Source organism: Pseudoliparis swirei, chromosome 24, assembly GCF_029220125.1.
Source record: "Pseudoliparis swirei isolate HS2019 ecotype Mariana Trench chromosome 24, NWPU_hadal_v1, whole genome shotgun sequence".
Classification (NCBI taxonomy): domain Eukaryota; kingdom Metazoa; phylum Chordata; class Actinopteri; order Perciformes; family Liparidae; genus Pseudoliparis; species Pseudoliparis swirei.
Window position 1 is genome coordinate 4,809,333 of NC_079411.1, and position 19,730 is coordinate 4,829,062.

The 19,730-nt window shown below is 44.8% G+C and overlaps 1 protein-coding gene across 1 annotated transcript in view; it reads left to right on the plus strand.

Annotated features, from left to right (window-relative positions):
- The first annotated feature begins 5,455 nt into the window (after nt 1-5,455).
- mad1l1 (mitotic arrest deficient 1 like 1) overlaps nt 5,456-19,730 on the plus strand; it is a 50,088-nt gene continuing 35,813 nt past the window's right edge. Inside the window, exons 1-11 of the mRNA XM_056410096.1 lie at nt 5,456-5,532; nt 5,983-6,149; nt 6,247-6,387; nt 6,495-6,674; nt 7,391-7,515; nt 7,608-7,689; nt 8,127-8,257; nt 8,785-8,899; nt 9,315-9,376; nt 14,683-14,769; nt 15,429-15,573. Coding sequence (XP_056266071.1) covers nt 6,006-6,149; nt 6,247-6,387; nt 6,495-6,674; nt 7,391-7,515; nt 7,608-7,689; nt 8,127-8,257; nt 8,785-8,899; nt 9,315-9,376; nt 14,683-14,769; nt 15,429-15,573 — 1,212 coding nt within the window. The 5' untranslated portion in view covers nt 5,456-5,532; nt 5,983-6,005. The remainder of the gene's footprint in view (nt 5,533-5,982; nt 6,150-6,246; nt 6,388-6,494; nt 6,675-7,390; nt 7,516-7,607; nt 7,690-8,126; nt 8,258-8,784; nt 8,900-9,314; nt 9,377-14,682; nt 14,770-15,428; nt 15,574-19,730) is intronic.

Genomic DNA, 19,730 nt, shown 5'->3' on the forward strand with positions numbered 1-19,730 from the left:
TGAAAAAACTCAATGCATTAAAAAAACAAAATTCCCAGACCTCGCCACGATAGTGGTGCCAGTGAATTTTGGATACATAACTGTAACTGAATGCTCCACGTCTGCTGTACGTGGAATAAGCACACATTTTATTGTTTGCTGCCATATGAAGTTCTCTGTGTTTTGTTTACAGCCCATGGAGCCAAAAATGTAATTCATTGCATCAAAAGAAGATAAAAGTGTTATTTTCTAGTTCTCATTGTTGTGGCTGGAATGGAATATAATATTAATTAGTTTTCATTCGTGTATAATCAGCTTAATCTAAGAATAATGTGTTGTTACCTTAGAATAAGTCCTTTCTTTATAGGGAGCATGTCCTCTTCCTCTTCACGGAGTCCGCCATGTTGCACCGCCATGTTTCTACAGAAGCCCAAAAGGGACAAACCCAACACTGGCTCTAGAGAAGGCCTTTTGCCTTTAGACCACACCTGAAACCCCCATAGTTATCAGACACGATTAAGAAGGGATGAGTGAGCGGACAAGATGCTCTGTTATAACTATAACTTCTGTCTGACCCAATAAGGAAGGTCTCTCTTTGGGTCCCGTCACACCAGGAGGCCCTGTGGGAAGATGGATTTAGAATTTCTATAACCACACATGTACTTCCAACTCAAGGTTCATTGATTGATTCCTTTTTAAACACCATAAAAGGCAACAATGTTATTAATGTAAATAGGAAAGAATGATAACGATCCGACACCAATTTATCTGCTTTCTGTAAAAGAAATGTCGAAACAGCTGCAGGGCCCATGTGACTTCATACGCTTCCAATTCCAGATGTTCTGCCAACCAGTGGCGCCATCCCCCCGTCATTCCGGGCGTTGTCATTGCCTTTGCCGCCTTCCCCACAAAGGCCACTGTCGATCTTACACTCATCATCTATGGAGGAGGAGCGGGGCAGAAAATCAATCGGGGCACAGGAGGTAACTGATGAACTGACGGCCTGAGGATCGAAGGGACCCGCATTCTGTTAGAAGTCGGCCCCTCCCTCTCCGGAGGCACGCCAGCTTCTATCTGGCTTGCACCGACTCGGCCAAAGCTATCAGATCTGCAAAGGTCGAGTCATTTCCTACGTAGCAGAAGCAATCTTTGAGGCTTCACTGATCACCACGCTCTGTGTTTGTGTCCCACCAGCACAGCTGTGCACTTCTCTCTCTCTCTTTTATCTCGGGCGTCTTTGTGCTGGGCCGTCCTGGGACCTCCTCTTCGTCTCCTGGCCGGCCCCATTTCACGGGTTGGAGATTCAGCCTCTCCTGTCCTCTCCTTTCCTTTCCTCTCGTCTCTCTGTTTCATTCCACCCCCCCCCCCCCCCCCCCTCTCTCTCTCTCTCTCTCTCTCTATATCTCTCTCTGTTTCATTCCCCTCTCTCTCTCTCTCCGTTTCATTCCCCTATCAGTGTTGTTGCAGCCTTTCCTCTTTCCAGAGGTAGTGTGGCGCCGTCCATTTATCGTTTATTTTTGTTCCCCATTTGGATCGTCTATTGTAATTCTGTCCGTCCGTCCTGAAATTCATTCTCAGTTGCTCTTCCCGTGGTATCTTCCATTTTTCCGTGTTAAAGCTAGTTTTTTAATTGGAGGGGGGAACTTTTCGTTGATCCAAAACGAGGGGAAATTGAGATTTGTGATGTTTTGGCTTTATAAATATACATTGACATGGCTTAAGGGCAGTCACATCAGTACTTAGCGTAACGATGCACCCCAATACAGATGAGAAGAATGTAATTGAAGGGAGGAGAAGAAGTAAAGCTTGTGCATGTTCAATACCTCATTGTCTTGGAGGGTTAGACTGAAATGTCCATCACAGGTCAGCAGCAGTAGAAACTTAGGCAAAAGAAAAGGTCATGAATAGACAGGGATCCAAACAGCGTCCCGTTGAGACGCCTTTGAGCATTTGAAATGTGTCCGGGAATTGAGTTTCCTCGTGAATGCAACACAGGTGAAGCTCGACGTTAAGCCACACACACACACACACACACACACACACACACACACACACACACACACGTGTGGGTGTTTAAAGCAGGATTAAGGAGCTCATTGGTGCAAGTCATACCCCTCGTTTCATGTCTGTCTCGATGCGTATCCAGCTTAGGCGAACAAAAGAAAACGCACACACATGTCTAGAAAAGGAACGCACCACAACACCCTTCTTCAAATGTGTCAATCAAGCCACCCTGCGGCTAAAAGTCATCTGTTTTGATTGGTTGTGTTCCAGCTGACGGGCTCACGCCAGACACAGCGACAACACACACACACACGCACACACACACACACACACACACACAGACTCAAACCACGCGAGTCCCATCTTCATCCCGATCGAGAGTCCCACTGGAATGAAAATGTTGTTGGGTGGATGGATCTGAAAACAGGTGAGTGGGTTAGCAGATGGTGGAAATATTCTGCAGACGACATAAACACGCACGCACGCCCACACAACCATGCTGTATGTAATGTATATTTTATGACATTACATGCGCTTTTTTATGGGGGGGGGTCACGTGTAACACACCATACCCTCTCCATCTCGACTGCTCCGCCGTGTTTGCTTATTTTATTAATCAGTAAGTGAGATTTATTTCTAATTTTTATTTATTCATGCATCATCAGGCTACTTTTCGGCCCTCTCTCTCTCTCTCTCTCTCTCATTATCTCTCTCTCTCCCCCTCTCCCTCTCTTTCTATGTTTGCGTACGAGCATGCGCGTCACCCATAAACTAATATTGCTGAAGTGTTCCCTGGGGCTCGACAAACACAGGAAACCTGAATCAGCTATTGACTCTGTCCTCTTTCATTAGAAACAGATACAATCTCCACTTTATAGATTCCTGTCTTTAACCTTTGCCTCGGTTAAACTCTAACTTTGTTTTTCAGTCCTTCCCTGCAATTTCTTTCTTTTCTGTCTCCAATAGTTATCTTCCTTTATTTCCATCTTAGCCCGCCTTCCATCTTATGGACCCATCGTGAAATGCAAATTCCCATTCTCCTCTGCTCCCTCTCATATATTTAATATCTTTTTTTGTCGCTCCCGAAATGCCCACTTTCCCCCTCAGTCCTCCCCTCACACATTCAGAGTTTTCACTTTCGTGATTCAAGCAACACTTTGTGTCCGGGTGACCTTGAAGTAACCTCTCTCTCTCTCCCTCTCTCTCTCTCTCCCTCTCTCTCACTCTCTCTCTCTCTCCCTACCTACTGTGAGCGAAACATGATTGGACTGACTCGCCTTTGTGCATCAGCTCCCGTGAGGAGAGCTCAAAAAACGACAGAGAAAAATAAAAGTGACGCGTGGTAATTGAGTTGAAAGACTTAACTTTACCACCTCAGACGACTGGTGATGCTAAAAGCTGCTTCTTTTTTTAAATGGCTATTTGCATCATTTTGAACCTAATTGCTACCAACAAGACGACAACATAACAACACATCGAACCACTGCAGCCTCCATGTTCATGGGTGGGAAAGCCACTGAATGGAGGATGACTTTCTGCGAGACGCTTTCAAATTTGTTTCACAACAGATGGCGATGAAGGGCACATCTGCAGGCACTTCTGCTGATTTACTTATTATGATGTGTGTGTTGGTGTGTCAACATGTATGTGCATCTGAATGTGTGTGTGAGTGTGTGTTTTTGTGCACATTTTGCGTCATCTTTTCAGCGATCGCTGCATCCAGGTCGACCTCGGGAGGGCCGAGGTATCCAGGTGGAGACGTGGAGGAGGGCACCGGGATACCCGAGAGGGAGAAAAACAGGGGGGGGGGGGTGACTGACTCACACCGTGACAGATGAAGACAGACAGTGGGGCGAGCAAAGTGTCATCGCGCCACTGAGCACGGGGAGATATGGGGTCAAGAGAGGAGCGAGGCCCACGGAATACTCTTGGGGGCGAAGGGATGAGAGAGGAAGAGACAGTGACAACGAAATCGGGAGCTCTGATGTCACTCGGAGGAGGACGTGTCTTTTTCGTCTGACCTTCTCAGGCGAATTCACACCCCTCCTCCACCCCAGTCCCCCTGTGGATCACGCACAACTGCTCTCTGTGGCTCCCTCTAGCTTTTATTCAGTGTGGCCCAGCTCTCTTTTCTCATGAATATTTCCGGAAGGAGGGCATCGGCTCTGACCTGTTGACCTGCCGCTCTCCACGGGAACTTGGTGTCGCGGTTTAGTCGTTGAAGGTCCTTCTACTTGTGCTGCAAATCGCTCTGGATAAGACGGCGAATGTCAAGGGCGTAAAGCTGTTGCTGCTGAACACTTCCTGCGAACAGGAAGATGATTAAATCATGTTAAAAAAAACAACAGAAGTTACTAGATAGATTGTTTTCTTCTTAAATGAGGGATTGTACTTTGGTGCTTTTATTATTATTTCAGGTTATATTTGCCACATTAGCTCAGAGGGGTTTGGGTTTGTCTTGTTGACATTTAACCACCCCGAGTTCTGCTGACCTTTGAGCGATGTTTTATCAAAGATTGTAAATACATCCAACTGTTTGCACATACAGTGACCCGTCTCTGTGGCTGCTTGGGACTTTGGGAAAGACATTTGGATGACTTCTATCAATGTAAATCGACCTACTTCATGTTCTCTCTGTTTATTCTCTGCTTATACAGCGGCTCGGTGTTTAGTATTCTCATCTTACGAGTGCGGCCTTGGTGCTCTCTATGGATTCTGATGCCTCTGGCCATAACATTGTCGCTCAAATCAGCCCAGTTGCCATCTTCAAAACAAGGTTGTACGCGCCAGGCTTGGGTAAATATGAATGCCAGTGCCAAATGAATGCCTGCAGTGCTTTATCACTTTGCAATGTGGGCACAATACCTAGATATATTTGTCCACACTTACTGTGTTTCCTTTTCATAATGAAGAGCCAGTCACAGCTCCCTCACCATGCTGTTACACACTGACTGATGAATATAGCGGTGCTGCTCTCTGTGGGACAATCTATGCAACTACATGATGTCTATTACGTCACATACCTTCTTGTAGCATCCATACAGGTGCCAAGCTGATGTTGAATAGTATTAGTAAATTATTCTAACGTGTTCTGTTGGTCTAATATCTGTCAAAAATGTTGTTGATGGTGATCTTCATTCCTTTAGTCGACTTTGACTCCATCCACCTGAGTTGACTGACATAGAGGCTAAATCATGTTTTGTCTCCTCATAAAAACCTATAAGACTCCCATCACAGTTATTTTTTATCTGGACTAAGCTCCAGAACCCTGACATACTTTTACCTGAATTAATTTCACCCGTTTTCTGACTCATAAACATGTGTTAAGATGTGTAAAACAACTGTGTAAATTGTAAAACGTATTCTTCGTCTCAAGCGGTCTGAAACTGACACTCTCGCGAGACTGCTTTACGTCTCGCGATACTTCACGCATTTCATTTGAGCTCAACTGGAGGGATTTATGTATGCAGTGTGTGCAGCTAGCGTGCTAGCAGTGCGGAGATAACTTATCTCACGTTACAACTCTTCACTCAACAAATCACTTCCTCGGTGAGTGTTTATGCTTCAAAGAGATAACGGTATTCACGTAAATACTAGCTGGTCCTCTTAGGAGTGTGCGCATGCTAGAACCTTCTGAATATCTGTAGAAACTAACATAGCGTTAGCACACACACACTCATACAGATACACACTTTAAATATAACTTAGCGCTACGACACGGGAGCAAGAACAACAGTTTGAACAGATTAAAATGTACCAGAACTACTTTAACGTTTCTGTATCGCCTACACGTTAGCTTTTGTTTTCAGCTCGTTTTAACTTCTGTTGTTGTTTGTGTTGGTGAGCAAGGAAGCATTTATTTATTGTTGGCTAACGGCTATCATAACGTTGACCTTTGACCCGTAGAGCAGTATGATCTGTCTGTCATGTATTAGCTTGCATAGCTATGTTGTGTTTCTATAACTGCTCTCATCTCTGAACTTTCCATTCGTGCATTAGGACACCAGTGGCCCCAAAACAAAATGGATTTAGAAGACGACACCACTGTGCTCACAACCTTGAAGTCCTTCAATTCCTTCATCAGCCGCAATGAGCCTCCGCAACTGCTGTCGGAGCACTCTGTGGGGAAAACACATCTGCAGAGTCGGTACAAACGCAGCATGGAGGTATACAGAAAACTGGCGTCTTCTCCAGGAAGCATTGCGAAGGCGGCGTTAACGTGCATCCTCCTGCACTGACTCTCCTGTCTCTCTCTCCCTGTAGTTGTCGGAGGCAGCAGAGAAGGTTCAATCCAAGAACCGCTACCTTCAGTTGGACCAGGAGAAGAAGCAGATGGAGCTGAGTCACAAGCGAGCGCGATATGAACTCGAGAGGGCTGCGTCTGACAGCGCGCGAGACTTGGAGGTACGGGCCTCACACACACATTCGTATAAAGCAAATGAACGTCGGGGAAGACATTGGGTAAAACCTGTATCTCACTCATTAAAAAAAAAATTGTTTTTATGCGACAGCATGAGGTTGACCGGAGGCAGGATCTCCTGGGACGAATTAAAAAGTTGGAGGAGAGGGAGACTGAGGAAGCTAAGAAACTATCGGAGCAGGTGGAGGGAAATCGTTCTCTACGCAAGAACCTGGACGGCCTGAACAAGAACCTGGAGGAGAGAGATGCTAAACTGAACACCGCTAACCAGGTACACACACACACACACACACACACACACACACACACAGGCACACACACAGGCACACACACAGGCACACACAGGCACACACACAGGCACACACACAGGCACACACACACAGGCACACACACACACACAGGCACACACACACAGGCACACACACACAGGCACACACACACAGGCACACACACACAGGCACACACACAGGCACACACAGGCACACACACACACACACACACAGGCACACACACAGGCACACACACAGGCACACACACACAGGCACACACACAGGCACACACACACAGGCACACACACAGGCACACACACAGGCACACACACAGGCACACACACAGGCACACACAGGCACACACACAGGCACACACACAGGCACACACAGACACACACACACAGGCACACACACACACACACAGGCACACACAGGCACACACACACAGGCACACACACACAGGCACACACAGGCACACACACACACAGGCACACACACAGGCACACACACACACACAGGCACACACACACAGGCACACACACACAGGCACACACACACACACACACACACACACACACACACACACACACACAGGCACACACACACACAGGCACACACACACACACACACACACAGGCACACACAGACATCCACATTTACTGCATTTCTACTCTGATCTCTTATTTTAAGTTGTCTTACTTCTGTCATCTGTTCCCAGACCATCAGTGCTTTGAAGGATGAGATCAGAGAGCAGAAGCAGAAGATTCAAAACCAAGACTCAACATTTTCTCTTCAAACCCTTGAGAACCAGGAGCTGCAGGAACAGTTGGATTTACAACGCAGGTACTGGTCCATACCGAGAGCACCAACTCGCCCGGTTCTGCTTCATACATTACGCTGGCCGAACACTTCTTTCTGCTTGGCTTTATAATCAGGAAGTATCAGGAAGTCTCTCTGCTCTGCCAAAGTCTCCAAGCTGCCCAGTCCACCTGCTCAGAGCACATCCTCAAGATTAAGGTATGTTGCACACAGTGGAGAAGACTGATCGACAATCACAAACCGTGATGATGGACGGATATTGTAAATATCAGGATATACAATGTGTGTTGTAGACAGCAGCATGGTGTTTACATGCTACTCGGAGTGATTATATCTCATATCATTAGAAAACAGTTGAATAAACATTCTCAATGTCACATGTGTTGTTTATCATTTGAGTTATTGGACATGTTGTTTTTTAAATTTTGTAACTTTTTCACTTTTCATTTGCAAATTGTAATATGTTGGTTGGAAAAGTTTTTATTCTTCACACATTTCTAATTGACAACATTCTAATAGCGTCATTCACAGGTGTCCCCGTGTGAAACAAAGGGCGGCGAATGCTTTCGCAGTAGCCTCGACACGCCTGTGCTGTTGATATTCCCCGTCGGCTCATTTCTCTCGTTGTCTTGCAGGAGTTGGAGAGGCGTCTCGCCCTCCAGGAGCAAGACTTCGCCATCGTGAAGAATATAAAGTCAGAGGTGGCCAAGGTCCCAGACCTGGAAAAGGATGTGAAGCGCCTCAGAGAAGATAATGCCTTTCTCAGGTCAAATACATTTTTTAAATGTTTTAATTGCCTTTCAATAGAATAGACCGGCTATCACTTTTAAAGACTACAGCCTGTGCTTCGAACCTCTTGGCATTTCAGTGTGACTTTGGGTCATCATGCTGCGCACTAGGAGGCGTTGGGTGATGTGTAACTCTTGAGGGAAAGTGGGAGAAAAGTCGCGGCACATGAGAAATATTAATCTCATCATAGATGTAGTTTCTGTGATCTCTCAGACGGGTCATCATCATGTCGCAGTGTGAATGTAGCGTAGTGGGAAGTATGCCACTTTCTACACCAGATTTTTTATGTAATCTTATGTTTTTAGGTTTGTTTTATGACATCTCCCTCTCGGGACTACAGATGAAAAATAGCCTCTTGTTTCTAACTGTCACATTTCCAGAAATGTTTTTATTAATGTGCACTGTCCCTTATCAAATAAACCAAAGAAGAAAAAGATACAAAGCCCCAAGCCGTGAAGCTAATTTTGAGTTTTGTTTTCGCTCCCTTCCCTCCCGTCTGTTCAGGGAGAGCAGGGAGAACTGCAGCCTGTTGAAAGAGGAGGTGGAGGGGCTGAGGAGGAAGCTGGAGAGGATGGAGAAAACGAAGGAAGAGCTGGTGAATATGGAACTGGAGAAGGAGGTAAACCCCAGACTACGTGTGTAGTTGTGAGATTGTAAATTGTTGTTGTGCTGGGCATTTCACTCTGTATAGTATCATCATCCCTTCCCACCAGCCTTCACATGACTCCCTTCACAATGAAGACATGTTAATATTGGCTGAATACACCATATCTGGTTTTTAAGCTGCATTTTTGAAGTTTAAAATCTTTTCTTTGTAGTTGGATTTTTAAACACATATATATATATATATTATTTTTTGTATACATATTTATATATATATACATTTTATACACAAATATATATTATTTATATATATTTATACATATAACATATACACACACACTTTCAATTTTTCACAATTATAGTCATACATCTTATATTTTTCTTGCGCTTGGCTGCTGCCACATGTGACCTAATGTCTCTTGAATCCTTAGAGACTGGTGGACAAGCTCAAAGCCTGGGAAAACATTGGGCAGTCTTCTGGCCTCAACATCAGGTCAGACTTGGTCAACGTGTGTGAGTGTGATAGTGACGCAGAAAAACCGAAGTCGCCATGCGTTTGTTTGTTTTTGAACATTTTGATCAGTATATTATTTCCATTACATCTGATTGAGTACCACTAGGTGGAGCTGTGGTCTCTCCAAATAAATGTGCCTCATCACTGTGGATTGATTCTACCCGCCTGTAGAGGTGTGCAAGTGTGTTTGTTTTCTCAAAAGTGGTAATGAGAGAATGATTGCATGTTTCCTCGTGAGCAGCGGAGCCGATCTGACCGATTATAAACACTGCAGCCTTGTCTCTCACATGCATGCAAGTGCACGCTCATCATTTTCATGACGATTAACTCTGGCTGAACTGTAAACAGAATGTTAAATGGAACCCTGTGTGTGTGTCTGTGTGTCACCTTCCTCCATGTTAGGAAGAAAAAAGTAGATGTATTATGAATTGGAAGTATTTATTTAATTTTTGGCTTGCGTAAAGTGTCACGGGAGCCCGTAGCGTTTGGTAAATGTACAGTTATCAAGAGACCCGGGAGGATCACAGGAATGAAATACCAATCTCAGTTTAATACAGGCAATAAATTCTCCGGGCTGTCCATCATTTCTCTGAAAATCGCATGTCAGACTATGGCTGTCCCCCTGGGTAAATTGAGTTTAAAAATTGAAAACCCTTCCTGAAAATTCCAGTCTTCAGACCCCCCGTGTCATTCGTCGGCTGCCTGAGTGCTTCTGCTGAAAAAACAAAAAAGCAACCCAACTGCATTGCACATGCGGCTTCTAAAGGGCAGCCGTACGTGGGAGGCTCGTGCCGAGTAAAGTAAAGGTTAATGCAGCCCACGAATCAAGAGTTAGAAACACCTTCCAGCTGTTTTTCCTGTTTCCTAAATGGCCAACTTAATTATCAGGATGTTGTTTTCCTGGGATGTGGAGTTAAAATGTAAAGCGCCAGTGTTTCATTTAGCGGTCTGTTCACTTTAATCCAACCGTGTGCAACACTGCTGAGGATTGATTCTCATTTGTGCATTAGCGGCATATTGGGATTGCCTTTGGGGCCGTTAAACGGACATTATTATCATAATTTGTAATGTGCTGAATCCTTTTCAGGTACGTTTGATGCGTTTAATGAGAAAGTGGAAGAACGGTGGCGCAAGTGACATTTTGATCGGGATTTGTGTCATTGTGCCTTTTTTTGGGTCTTTTTTTGGAGTTTTAAATTATCAGCAAATTTCGATAGAAGTAAGTTGGTGACACTGGAGCGACGTGATATCGCGCCATCGCCAGTAACGTGGCGGCGTCCGCCTGAGTATTCACATCAAAACAAAGCCTCCTCGCGTTGAGGCCGCTTCTTGTTCCGTCATTAAATATGAAATATCGCATTAGGGCGCCGGTGTTTTGTTTTTTTGCACACGAGTGCGTATTTGTATTATTGATTTGTGAATTATTTTTCTGGCGGGCCCGCGAGTAATTTCTCACAGATGCTCCACACCTTTTTTGTTTTGCTTTAGTTCACATATTATAACTCCCTTTGTGTCGCCAGAAAATGTTGTGCCGCCGCCGTTAATGAGGGGCAAACACATCGGGGCCGTTTGATCTCCTGCAACACAGCATTCGGACATTTTTGTTTTGCCACGTAGAGGAAAAACAAGGAGGAAGAAGAAGTAGTTTTGAGAAGTTTCTCCTCCCCAACAACAATCCCTGCGCCTGGCGGAGAGGGCGAGCTTCACTCGCAGCTCGGGTTTGCCAGCAGTTGGCCGGCTGCCGGTGTTTATTTCCTTTTCTTCTGTTACGCAGGCTGATTCCATTGTGTTGCTTCTGTGTGGTTCACAATTGAATAGAAGAGGGACAGAAAAGGCTTGAAGATATTTTTGGGGAAAATAAGGGTGTTAGGTGGTCACCCGACGGGACGGACGTTGAAGTGTTGGAGGTTTTCTATGAATGAATTTTCAGTTCTGAAGACGGACAAACGGACTGTTTTGGTGCGTTTGGGTCTCTAAGAAAAGAGATAAATACAGATTGAGGTGTGTGTTTGTGTGTTTGTGTCCACAGTATGTCTCGTGTGTCCTTGATCTAGTTTCCCCACCAATATAGTTTTTGACATTTTTTCTTTATGCATCTCTTCTCCTGCTCCCAAAGTAAAACAGTTTGATCCGTCCTCTCGCCAAAAAGGCCTTCTGTTAGAGTTCAGCACGATGTTCCACGCTACCAAATGACCAGGAAATGCAGTTAAGTTTCTCCCGGAGCTTAATATATTGTTTCCTAAAAGAGTAAAGCTGGAATAATGTTCATTTGCAACCATTTTTAATTGATAAAGTCAAAATGCCAAACGACCGGTTCCATTTTCCAACCACTAAAACGTGAGGATTTACTGCCCTTTTCCTGTCATTATAACATATTTTTAGGTTTTAGAGTGTTGGGTGGGGAAAAACAAGCTATTTCAAGATGACAAATCGACGATAATGATAATCATTATTTGCGGCCCGAGAGTGCACAAAGCCTGACGTTGGCACGGTTTAATCGTGTGAAAAAAGGAAACATTTGGTGGAAATGTTAGAATTGCACTTGCTAGTTTAAAAGATAATTTGCTGCTTTGTCCAAAAAACACTTACCACCACAAACCTTTTCTAAAAGAAAACCTGCAACGCTTAAACGACACTTTAGAGTTACTTCCCACTGAAGTGCACTCTTTAGAAACTAGACTCCCTGTTGACCTTCGATTTCCTCGCAGTGGTTAACATCTAAACCAAATATTATCCAACCGGTGGGTTATTTTGCAGCACTAACAGTCGCCGACCAACTTTCATAAGGTCTTTTTGTTGTTGTTGGTTTTTCAGCCGTGGTGTATACCTTGACTGCTCAGCCTTAACTTTCCATATATATATGTATATATACATATATATATATATACACTACCGTTCAAAAGTTTGGGGTCACTTAGAAATGTCTTTATTTTTCAAAGAAAAGCACTGTTTTTTCAATGAAGATAACATTAATCAAAAATACACACTATACATTGTTAATGTGGTAAATGACTATTCTAGGTGGAACGTCTGGTTTCTAATGAAATATCTCCATAGGTGGATAGAGGCCCATTTCCATCAACTATCACTCCAGTGTTCTAATGGTACATTGTGTTTACTAATCGCCTTAGAAGACTAATATCTGATTAGAAAACCCTTGTGCAATTATGTTAGCACAGCTGAAAACAGTTATGCTGGTGATATAAACTATAACTGGCCTTCCTTTGAGCTTGAAGTTTGAAGAACAAAATTAATACTTCAAATATTAATCATTATTTCTAACCTTGTCAATGTCTTGACTATATTTTCCATGAAATGTTCAATTCATTTGATAAATAAAAGTCAGTTTTCATGGAAGACACGAAATTGTCTGGATGACCCCAAACTTTTGAACGGTAGTGTATATATATACACATATATATATATACATATATTTGTTTTTTTGTGTTTTTAAAGTTACTCTGACCTCCTCACCCAGTCGTCTTAATGATGTTTGGGCAAGCTGCGTCACTGTTTTCAGGTGTGTCCTCATTTTACCTGCGAGCCGCAGAGCGTTTCTGAACTGAAGCTCCCCTAATGCACACCCGTCTCGCCGGAGATAAAGAGATAATGGCTTTCGTTTGGACAGAGATTCAAGATTCAAGATTCAAGATTCAAGATGTTTTATTTGTCACATACACACACAGGGTGTGCAGTGAAATGAAAGTGGCAATGCTCAGCAGGAATGTGCAAGGGCAACAAGTACACACTATTTACAATAAAAAACAACACAATATTTACAGTAAGTGTGTGTGTGTGTGTGTGTGTGCCTAAGAGGGGCAGTTGTGTGGGTCTATGTGGGGGTCCTGGTGAGGTCGGAGTTCACAATCCTGATGGCCTGAGGAAAGAAACTCCGTCTCAGTCTCTCTGTTCTTGCAGCGTGACTACGGAGGCGCCTGCCTGACCGCAGCAGCTGAAACAGTCTGTTGTTGGGGTGGTGAGGATCCTTCATGATCCTGCGGCTCTGGTTCTGCACCTCCTGGTGTACAAGTCCTGCAGGGTGGGAGTGTAGTTCCAATAGTGCGCTCAGCCGAACGCACTACTCTCTGCAGAGCCTTCCTGTCCTGAGCGGAGCAGTTGCCAAACCAGGCTGTGATGCTTCCTGTCAGGACGCTCTCTACAGCTCCAGAGTAGAAGGACTGAAGGATCCTCTGGGAAACTTTAAATTTCCTCAGCTGCCTGAGGTGGTAGAGGCGCTGCCTTGCCTTTCTCACCAGAGTGTCTGTGTTTGTTGACCATGTCAGATCCTCGGTGATGTGGACTCCCAGGTATTTATACCCGCTCACCCTCTCCACAGTAGTCCCGTTAATCCCCAGTGGTGAGTACGTCCTCTGTTGTTGTACCCTCCTGAAGTCCACAATCAGCTCCTTAGTTTTGGTGACATTCATGAGGAGGCTGTTGTCCTGGCACCAGAGTGACAGATCAGCAACTTCCTCCAGGTAGGCCTTCTCGTCGTTGTCGGAGATCAGGCCCACCACCACTGTGTCATCCGCAAACTTGATGATGGTGTTGGAGCTGAACCTGGCCACACAGTCATGTGTGTACAGGGAGTACAGTAGGGGGCTGAGGACGCAACCCTGGGGGGATCCTGTGTTCAGGGTGAGGGGGTTGGAGGTGTGTCTGCCCACCCTGACCACCTGTGGCCTGGCGGTCAGGAAGTCCAGGATCCAAGCACACAGGGGGGTGTTCAGTCCCAGCTCAATCAGCTTGCCGGCCAGTCTGGAGGGGACTATGGTGTTGAAAGCTGAACTATAATCAATGAACAGCAGTCTCACATAGCCCCCCCTCTGGCTGTCCAGATGAGATGGCAACGGCCAGGATTTTTACAGTTTGGAGGTCGTGCGGTGCATCTCTGTTCGAGGATGTGACCTTCAGCTTAGTTGCATGCTCATTGTACGAGTGTCTGTGTGTGTGTGTGTGTGTGTGTGTGTGTGTGTGTGTGTGTGTGTGTTGTGTAATCTGTCAATCTCTCCCATGGAGTGAGTTTGTTTTGCAGAACTGTGACCAGTATTTAGGCCACTATCCTCCTCATCTCCCCCTCTGCTGCTCATGTCATTTTATTTCCCAGCTCCCCACTGGCCTGAATAACAAAAGACGATGAAAACGCCGCCGTTTCCATCTGTTCTCCGTCCTTCGCTGCTCTCTCAGTCGTATTGATTTTTCATTGTGTGTGTCTGCGTGTACACGTGTGAATGATAACTGTTCTGTCTGTGTGTGTGTGTGTGTGTGTGTTTGTTTGTTCATAGGAAACCAGAGGATCTGTCCAGGGAGGTGATTCAGATCCAGCAGATCGAAATTTCCCTCAAGGAGCAGAACTACACACTCAATAGCCGGTAACACACACACACACACACACACACACACACACACACACACACGCACACAATCCCTTCTTTAGCTTCAGACTTTTTCCTCTCTCATTCTCTCTGCCTCCCTCCCCATTAATCTGTTAGAGCGTATCTCTGAGAAGTCCTTAATTGTCACAAAGTTAATTAAACTGGTCCTGATTCTGATGGCACTCCTCACAGTAACCACTGCTGTGTGTGTGTGTGAAGGATTGTGAGTGAGAGAGAGGGGGAATTTGCTAATTAAACTTGTCCTGTCTGGGCCGAGGTGACGTCTGTAGGGAGGGCTGCGTGCACGGCGGAGAAGGAAGCTTTCATTAGCTAACGAGCGTCTCTCTTCTGCTCGGTGTATTGGGCTCATTATGAAATATTAGAAACGGCCGAGTGGGAGAGCAAAACGGGTCGGGGGGGAGCGAGCTTGTGGTAATAATTATTGTCCTATTGATCAGACCTGGCGCAAGTCGCTGCTGCAAATACTGCCGCCCGGGAGTTATTTGGCAAGGCTATCGGCGAGGAGCATTGTTTCCGAATTAATTGATTTCTCTCGGCCGGTCTGAACATTCAGCGCCCAAGCGACCCGTTCGCCCCGGTTTCCCCCCGCCACCTGCTGTTAACCCTTCGCACTTTCCTCTGTCTCCTCTCCCCAGCTTGAGGAGCGCCGAGCGGGCGCAGACCGAGCTCCGCGCCGAGCTGACCCAGCAGCGCGGCAAGGCGCTGGAGGAGCAGAAGAGGAGGGAGGCGCAGGACTCCCTCGTCCGCCGGCTGCAGAAGAGGGTGCTGCTGTTGACCAAGGTGCCCGACAATCGCACACCATAAAAAAACCACACACACGAACCCAGAAATGCAGACGCGTTGACGAGCGTGCGGACCCTCGCCGCCGATGTCGCTTCAACCCATCTGTGCCTGCAACCGACTTGGCTCGCCTATGAAAACAAAACTACTCTAACTCACTCTTAACAGTTTGGCTGATAAGTGAGTTTTTCCTCATCATACTTTATATTTCATTTAAATTTGTCCAACGACTAAAAAATTATTGTAAGAAAATGTCTCTCGGACTCTTAAAGCAGCTCAATCAAGTATTTTGTGTCTTTGTGCCCGTTACAAGTTAAACTAGAACGGGCACTCGGTAGAGCGCATACCTTCGCATATCACAAGATTGGGCATTGAATTATGAACATGTTGGCATTAGTTTCATGCCAATTGGATAGAAATTGACCGTGCTATGGTAAAAAGAAGACTTTGACCTTGACCCTTGATCCGATCGATCCCAAAATCTAATCAAATGGTCCCCGGATAATAACCAATCATCCCACCAAATTTCATGCGATTAGGTTGAATACTTTTTGTGTTATGCGAATAACACGCATACAAATAAATAAATAAACTAGAACGGGCACTCGGTAGAGCGCATACCTTCGCATATCACAAGATTGGGCATTGAATTATGAACATTTTGGCATTAGTTGCATGCCAATTGGACAAAAATGTATCGTGCTATGGTAAAAAAAAGATTTTGACCTTTCCATGACCTTGACCTTTGACCCGATTGATCCCAAAATCTAATCAAATGGTCCCTGGATAATAACCAATCATCCCACCAAATTCCATGTGATTCAAGAAGATTTGACCTGTTCATGACCCTTGACCTTTGACCCGATCAATCCCAAAATCTAATCAACTGGTCCCCGGATAATAAACAATCATCCCACCAAATTTCATGCGATTCGGTTCAATACTTTTTTGCGAATAACACGCATACAAATAAATAAATACACGACGATCAAAACATAACCTTCCGGCATTTTCAATGCGAAGGTAATAAATAAATACACGGCGATCAAAACATAACCTTCCGCATTTTCAATGCGAAGGTAATGATAAGATTAGCACACGTGTGCAGTGTAAAGGAAAAGATCACAATGAAGTCATTCAAAATTCTCAATGTTGGCGTTCTTTCCGAATGTTTCAAAAATCCTCACTTTTATTGTTGATAAAAGTATAATTTGTTCTCGTGATCTAAACATCTCAACGGTGTATTGTCAGATACTTGCACAAAGTATGATTTAAGACCAATCGGAAGACATATTCTATGGTGTTTGGGTACATATAGGTTCACGGAGGGGATCATGAAGGCCCTCGAATCTCAAGGCCAGCACTGAATTCCTAATCCGCCCTTTACCCCCCCCCCTCCTGAACTCTGATTGGTCGATGGAAGTCACGTGCCTCCTATCTATTTATCTATCTATCTTGCTTCCACCCGCTCTGCAGTTCCTGACTAGACCGCCCCGTGGTATCGATTTCTCACTGTGTGTAATTCCCGAGGTCAACATACACAGTCTGTTAGTACACACACACACACACACACACACACACACACACACACACATTCAGACACCACCATAATTTACAGCTACAGTTATGCTGAAAATATGACTCAGCCCAAGATTGATTTGGCAGGAACCGCATTCTACCATCTTCCCTTCACGAGCTTTCAGAGGACGTTGTTTACCTTCCAGACACGATGGAGTGAAATATGTGTTTGCTGTGCCGACGATCGCCGAGCCGATCAAAAGTATATTTAGTCTTTTATTCTTCCGTTTTTTCGTAATTACTTTGGTAAGGCTGCAACCAATCGATGCTCTTATTATTGTGTTATAATCAAACACACCTGAAGCTATTGTCATCGTTACTCTCCAAATCAAAGTAGCCTCTTTTTCCACGTGTTCACATCTTGATTTTTAAGACGTAGACTTTTTTTGTACGTCGTACAATAACAAAAGAATGAATGAATGCATTTGAGACTGTGGGTCAGAGGTCAGCAGGCCCGTCTTTGCAATCAGAGGATCGGCGGTTCGGTTCCCCGCTCACGGCCCGGCCTCGTCGATGTGTGAGCAAGACTCTTAACCTCCCCGTAGCTGTGTCTACGGTGTATGACTGTAAGTCTGCAAAATGCAATTCGATGTAATGTAATTTGGTTTCTGCCCAAGTAGGAAATAAAAACAACAGACGGCTGCAAATCCTCACATTTTACAACGAATGGACTCGCACTACAAGTCCATCGACGACGTTGTTATCAACTAGTCGACTAATCGACCAACCGCTTGAGCTCTCTACAGATCTCCTGTCCACACACACACACACACACACACACACACACACACTCCCGCCACCAGTGCCAGGCTTTGGCTCCCAGATCGATGGCGATCGAGCGCCCTGCTCGGCCGCGTCTCGACGGCAGGTTGTTAAGGCAGCGGAGAAGAGAACAAACGTCATCCTTCCCTCGGCGCCACAAGGCTACGACTCCCTTTAATGCCGCCGCGGCCCCTCGCTCGCATGTTTCCTAGAAATCTACTTTTCGGGCGGTGACGGGCTCGCTGACCCGCCGGAGGCACCGTCGCGAGATAAAAACCGGTCGACACCAAAAGCAATATAAAGAAACGGATGATGAAGACGGTAACGGTAGTTTCATCGGGCCTGTCCTCCGAGCGCCCCGTTTTGTTTGCTTTTTAAAATTAGAGTTTTTATCGGGGAGGAGCCGACAGATTTTTGATTTAGATTGGGTGAATTTCATTGCATGTAAATAGACTGTAAATAGCCAAAGGGCCTCGCCGGTTGGAATTGGCAGCATGCACACATACACACTGACCTCTAAACACGCCTCTACCGTTTTGACTTCTGTTCGGCCGGTCTTCTTCCTCTTCTTCCTCTTCCTCTGCCGCCTTCCGAGGTTCTCGCAGGATGGCGACCGAGGCTTCTTCGGGCACCACAACTAATAAAGTTGAATTAAGTATGATTTCACATCTAGTGTTTTTCAATGAACCCGACTGAGTCCTCGCCGAAGTGATTACGGCGCTCTTGGTTTTGGCATCGGGGCAAAACCAAGCCGAATGTGATTAGTGTAATCACGGTTTGTTTTTCAGATGCAATCCTACGAGCTAACGTGATTAGGTTACATCCAGGAATACCAAGGTGCTTTCAAGTCGTTAAAAACGGGGCTACTCTGCAATCCACATGCACGACCTGAAATACTCACCGCCGGTATTTATTCCCTGAGTTTCAATACGCGTAATAATAACAGTCTATGACGGTGAATCAGCATTGCCAAACGGGCTGTATGCCCTTTTTTATACATTCATTCTCTCTCCTCATGTTGCCAGGCAACCAGTGCAGATGTGCTACGCAACGCATTAATTCAACGCGCTAATCCTTTTTATTACTGTCGCAAGTTAAAAATGTTGTCGGGTACGCGCTTCACTCCTTTAATTGATTGTGCAATTTCTTAAATAGTTAATTAATAAGTGGTATATTAAAGTGTCACAGATGATTAACCAGTGGGAGATGGCATTGTTGCTTCACAATATACAGATGAACTATTAGGTAAAAGAAATATAAACTTTTCCTTTCTCCTCAAACTTCAAATGTAAATTTAGTGTGTATATATATATATATATTTGTGTATATATATATACATATATTTGTATATATACATAATTCGTATATATATATGTATCTATACATGATTTGTGTATATATATATAATCTTTTATTTATATATATATATATAAATAAAAGTCTAGTCAGGAGCACGTCAGTCTGATGAACGTTGAAAAAGAAGCACCTGTTTGATGTGTTTTTAAGTAAAACGTCTTTCATTTAAGTATTTAAATTTCTTCATATAAGTGAGATGAGGCAGCATGATATTGCATGCTTCATTTGCCCGTGAGGCGCATCAGATTTAATTTAAAATATATTATTTATCCTTCATCTACAAAGACGTTTGTCTTTTTTTGATTTGAATTCATGACAGGAGGAGAGGGAACCCGGACGAGCTCGACCGTGACGCTCCGCTCGCATGAGAAAGGCGCAGCTGCCTCGTACTTTGTTCCTCATTTACAAAGGCGGTTGCCCGTCCATATTAACACACCAAACGGGCACGCAAACTCAACGCA